The sequence below is a fragment of the Gigantopelta aegis genome, chromosome 4 (genome assembly GCF_016097555.1).
Source record: "Gigantopelta aegis isolate Gae_Host chromosome 4, Gae_host_genome, whole genome shotgun sequence".
In the NCBI taxonomy this organism is placed as follows: domain Eukaryota; kingdom Metazoa; phylum Mollusca; class Gastropoda; order Neomphalida; family Peltospiridae; genus Gigantopelta; species Gigantopelta aegis.
The window spans coordinates 24,277,062-24,282,825 of record NC_054702.1 but is presented as its reverse complement, the minus strand read 5'-3'; the positions used below and the strand labels follow the sequence as shown (position 1 = coordinate 24,282,825).

At 40.4% G+C, this 5,764-nt stretch overlaps 1 protein-coding gene across 1 annotated transcript; it reads right to left on the bottom strand.

Moving 5' to 3' along the window:
• Positions 1 to 518: 518 nt before the first annotated feature.
• LOC121370492 (gremlin-2-like) lies at positions 519 to 5,077 on the bottom strand. The gene is made up of 2 exons (XM_041495757.1): positions 4,772 to 5,077; positions 519 to 1,098 (listed from the first exon to the last, which is right to left on the bottom strand). Exon 2 carries the CDS (start codon positions 1,095 to 1,097, stop codon positions 519 to 521), a length of 579 nt encoding a protein of 192 aa, XP_041351691.1. The 5' UTR covers position 1,098; positions 4,772 to 5,077.
• Between the last annotated feature and the right edge of the window lie 687 nt (positions 5,078 to 5,764).

Here is a 5,764-nt window from a genome sequence, read left to right as displayed (position 1 = left end):
AACAAATGAACCCTGAGATTCGTAACATTTCCCTTGTAATGTCTGATATACTTCAACGAGTAACTTTTCAGTTATGTCTGGTATACATCAACAAGTAGCTTTTCCTTCTAGTGTCTGATATGCATCAACAACAAACGTTTCCTTGAATTGTCTGATATTCAACAAGTTACTTTTCCTTGAAATGTCTGATATTCATCAAGTAACCTTTCCTTGAAGTGTCTGATATTCAACAATAACTTTTTCTTGTAGTATTTGATATAAATCAACAAGTAAGTTTTCTTTGAAGTGTCTGATAATATATTCATCAACAAGAAACATTTCCTTAAAATGTCTGATATGCATCAAGAAGTAATTTCCTTGTAATATCCGATATACATCAAGTAACGTTTTCCTTGTAAATTGTAATGTCTGATACACATCAACCAATAACGTTTCCTTATAGTGTCTGATATGCATCGCAACGTTTCCTTCCTTCTGCCTTCTGTAGTTCGTAATTCTTTCTTTTTAATACGCTTTGCTTAAGGATATCCAACATTTTGAGCCATGCACCTGCACTTCTTAATACCTTGAACCCGTTTCCGTTTAAACCGCATTCCTTTCTTGCCCGGACACTTGAGTGTCACCAAAATCCACCGGAAGTGTCGAGGTTTGCAAAATCCACACGACATGAAGGCCGCTGGCCTGTCGTCCTTTTTGTCCGACTTTGGAATAAAGAACGAATTGCATTGGCCGTAGCAGAAGTTGTTGAGGACAGTCGTGCGCAGACATCCCTTCTCCTTGATCACTTGCTTCAGCGGTTGGGTCTTGCACCACTCCTTCCGGAGGTAGGTCTTTTTCGTGATGACCACCGCGTTCCGGCTGCCCCGGATCACCGACCGGTGCCTCCTGCCGCCGAAATTCTGGAGGACAGATTTGCCCGATTTCGCTGCTGACGACGAGGAGGATGATGATGTGGAATTGAGCTGAAGTTTGGGAACGTTGCCGTGTCTGTTGCGATGATGATGACGTCGTCGGCCATCAGTGAGGGCGGGGATAAGAGCCACTAGGACCAGAAGAACCAGCACCCAGTGACCTATCGATCGCCAGGGAATCCTCATACTGAAAACAAAGAAAAGAAAGGAATATTTGATTATTGACAGCGCAAAAATATTTTACTTCATGGCCATTGGAATCAAGGCTGGTTGGTAGCGTACTGAGTTCGCCTTCCGGTACCGTCTCCCATCCAGTTTAATTTTACTGACACAGTCCGTAGGTGTAAGACCACAATGTACACCGATGTTTCTCTCTCACTAATCACTAACAACTATCCACTAATTCACTGTCCTGGACAGACAGTCCAGATAGTTGAGATGTGTGTGCCCAGGACAACCTCCTCCAACCTTATTTAGATATAAGCACGGAAAGGGGCGGGACGTAGCCCAGTGGTAAAGCACCCACTTGATGCGCGGTCGGTTTGGGATCGATTCCCTTCGGTGGGCCCATTGGGCTATTTCTCGTTCCAGCCAGTGCCCCATAACTGGTATATTAAAGGTCGTAGTATGTGCTGTCCTGTCTGTGGGATAGTGCATATAAAAGATCCCTTGCTACTAATGAAAATATGTAGCGGGTTTCCTCTCTATGACTGTGTCAAAACATTACCATATGTTTGACATCGAATAGCCGATGATTACTAAATCAATGTGCTCTAGTGGAACAATGGGTCAGTGGGACAGTCGACAGTCAGTCGAGGTTAATCCATTCTACGAGCACTCAATAACAGCCCCCCCCCCCCCCCCACCCATAAAAAACAAACAAAACAAAACAAAACAAACAATAATAAAAACAACAACAACACCATCCCACCCACCCCCCCCCCCCCCCCCCCCCCAAAAAAAAACAAGACAAAAAACACCATTAAAAAGAAGAAAAAAACAGAACCGACAGTATTATTACAAGTAAAAGTTTGCAACAGTTTTCGTTTACCGTTAAACTTTCGTATACATGTATGTTGCAAACATGAATAAAACGTCTTGTGTATGCTAGTTAAAAGCCAGTCTCATTCAGAGAAGGTGGCCACGTCATTCGTGTTTGAACCATGATCCACGTAGACCGTGTGGTGGCTGCAGGTTTCCTCTTTCTCTCATACCAACCCATTAATCTCTATCCTGAATAGACAGTCCAAGCAGCTGTGTTAAATGTACAATCCCTGGACTCCCCTTAGATCTGCTCCTTACAAATACAAAAACAAACTCCCCATGTAATCGTACTCTTGCCGATTAGCAACACATGATATATTGCATTATCCCACAGACAGGACAGCACATACCAGTCGTGGAGCAATGATTAGAATGGAAAAGAACCCAAATAAACCCAAAGGGTCCACCGGAAGGGATCGACCCTACAACCCATCATATCTGGAGCGAGCGCTCTATCACTGCGTTATGTTCCACTCAATGCGCTGGGTGGAGCTAAAATTATAGTCCTCTGCTACCTGTACAACTTACAAAGCTCATTCACGCTAGCATACATATCAACACGACTACAGCGATAGTTTAGCAATAACAGGTAAAGGCCTACGCCTTCTACGACACGTGTGAAGAGTGCACAGCACCATTCACTACACCGTTACTATGCATTTCAGCTAAATTACTAAACGTTAAAGTTTGTTTTGTTTAACGACACCTCTAGAGCACATTGATTTATTAATCATCGGCTATTGGATGTCAAACATCTGGTAATTTTGACATGTAGTCTTAGAGAGGAAACCCGCTACATTTTTTCATTAGTAGCAAGGGATCTTTTATATACACCAGCCCACAGACAAGATAACACATACTACGCCCTTTAATATACCAGTCGTAGGTGCACTGGCTGGAACGAGAAATCGCCCAATGGGTCTACCGACGGGGATCGATCCTAGACAAACCGCGTATCAAGCGAGCGCTTTACCACAGGGCTACGTCCCGCTCCCAGCTAAATTACTATGTCTGAACGAAGGAAATGTTTTATTTAACGACGCACTCAGCACATTTTATTTACGGTTATATGGCGTCAGACATATGGTTAAGGACCACACAGATATTGAGAGAGGAAACCCGATGTCGCCGCTTCATAGGCTACTCTTTTCGATTAGCAGCAAGGGATCTTTTATATACACCCTCCCACAGACAGGGTAGTACATACCACGGCCTTTGATATACCAGTCGTGGTACACTGGCTGGAACGAGAAATCGCCCAAATGGACCCACCGACGGGGATCGATCCTAGACAAATCGCGCATCAGGCGAGCGCTTTACCACTGGGTTACGTCCCGCCCCCAGCTAAATTACTATGTCTGATTAAGTTCTGTACAAAGCTTCCAACATATCAAGAGAAATATGCCACTACTATTTATATCCAAACGACTATGTCAGAACCCACTGAGAAATGGCAACCTATTTGTAATCATGGAACAGAAATTTGAAAGGTTTATCAGTATTAGTTAAATCTCAGTCTTACTATTAGAAAAAAAAAACCTATTAGGAAAACCTGCCTACTAATGGTATTGCTTTAAATTTACTATCTATATTTTCACATTGGAAACATCACACAATTCGCTTCACTTTAAGTGAATCACTTTTATAAAATTAAAATGTATATTACTGAATATAGTCCGTGTGCCCATGACAAACGTACTTGAATACATTCAATACTAACTATGGGGATTGCCGATGTAGTTCTTGGACTCGGTATAAAGTGGAATCTCTGAGGATATGCCCAAGACAGTCGTACTTGAACCTTCAGTGGATGTAAGCACGAGTCAAACGGTTGATAGATTGATTGGTGTAACGTGTTGTAATATGGCATTATCTGCTTGTTAAAGAAGTAACCCCTTTCTAAAACTTACCACCCACCCGCCGTAAACACAAATAATACCCCTCCTCTACAAGACCATACACCCACAACACCCCCCCCCCCCCAAAAAAAAAAAAAAAAAAAACCCAACCCAAAACAAAAACAAAAACAACAACATACATCATATATTAAACTAACTAGGCCTAATTATAGTTCTGTGGTCTTTAAATGTTATCCAGCCTATTAAAAGTACGTGTTCCGATATTTATAATACGAAAACTGACAATTAAAAATATGTTTGAACAATTCTAAGTTCACCACAAGTCTATGTCAAACTGGTCTTGTATTCAATACAGCATGAAATATATTGATCGTGTTCGATGAAGTCCGAAATAGCGCGCGCATTTTTTTCATGCAGGCATGTCAAAAACAAATGAAAAGAAAGGCATATAATGTACTGCAGTTACTATTCCAAGTCAGTATCATTTACATTTTGTTTTAAAGTTCCATGCTGAATAGGAGAAACTGCAGTGTATTTTTATATAATTCAACACAAAATATGCTAATTGTTTATTAATTTTATTTCTGCAGTTAAAATGATCTTTAAAAAGTTACGGCTCTATACCACATTTGAATAAAGGTAATTTTTGAGATTAAATCTAGTCTACTTTTGTTAAAATTATTTTATGAAAAAAAAAAAAGAGAGATAAAAAAAGAGAAAAAATAAAGAAAGGAAAAAAGTAAGGAAAGAAAAGAAAGAAAAGAAAAGAACAAAAAGGAGAAAAAATGTTGCAATCAGATAAAGCCCCGGAAAATTAAACTGTTACTATACTTATTATTTCCCCCTATTACTAATGTTTGCTTAGCTAGTACACCATACTTTGATTAACTAATAAACATATGCATTTTTTTTTTAAATCAATAATAAAATTGGATACATATATACAAAATATCTTACCTCAAACACGAAATAATTTATGATATCTTCAAATGAAACAAGTTAACGTAAAATCCAACGAGTGTTTGTAAAACTGTGACAAAAAGTTCCGGGTTGAAAAGACGCATGATTCCGCGATGAGCCGCCTGCCACCTTTACACGCTTTGAAATCCATTCTGAATTGGTGCCTCCCACCAGATAGCAGCGACTCGGCACAACGCGCCAATAAATCTATTGCTATTGGTGGAGAAACGAGCGAGAGTATCCAAATAGATTTTACTCCGATCTGTTGGCGCCGAGAGTATAGGTGAGGAGATTCCTACTCCAAGTAGCCGTTACGTCTGGACATCAGCCAAGAGGGGGGATTATTCAAGGACAGACATTTTAGTATTAAAAGTGGGGTGCGTCTATCGGAGGGGTTGAGGGATGGGCGGGCTACTTTGGGTTAGGATCCGTGGGTGGGTGGATGCAGGTAGCTCGAGTTTTTTCTTGTTTTGTCCTTGCTAGTATTTACTTAGTGAAGGGCCAGAAAAAAACCCACAGAATTACATTTAGATTTTTACTAAGTTTTAATTAATATAATCTAATTCAGATTTAAGGGCGAGATTTAGCTCAGTGGGTAGAGCGCTCGCCTGGGGTGCTTGGATCGTAGGATCAAACCTTCTTTGGGGATCCATTGTTTTTTTCCCGTACAAAACTCGTGCCTCACGACTGGTATTACAAAGGCCGTGGTATGTACTGTCCTGTATGTGTCAAAGTGCATATAAAACATTCTTTTCTGCTTATGGAAAAATATGGCGTGTTTCCTCTGAAGACTACGTGTCAGAATGATCAAATATTTGACGTCCAAATAGTCGATAATTAAATAATGAATGTGCTCTAGTGGTGGTGTTAAACAAAACTTTTACTTATCTCTAATAATGTCCAAGTATGCTGTCTTGGACATGCATATCAGCTACTAGATCTGAGGTCAGTGGTTAGTGAGAGAGATGTTTAAAAAGTGGACTTACATCT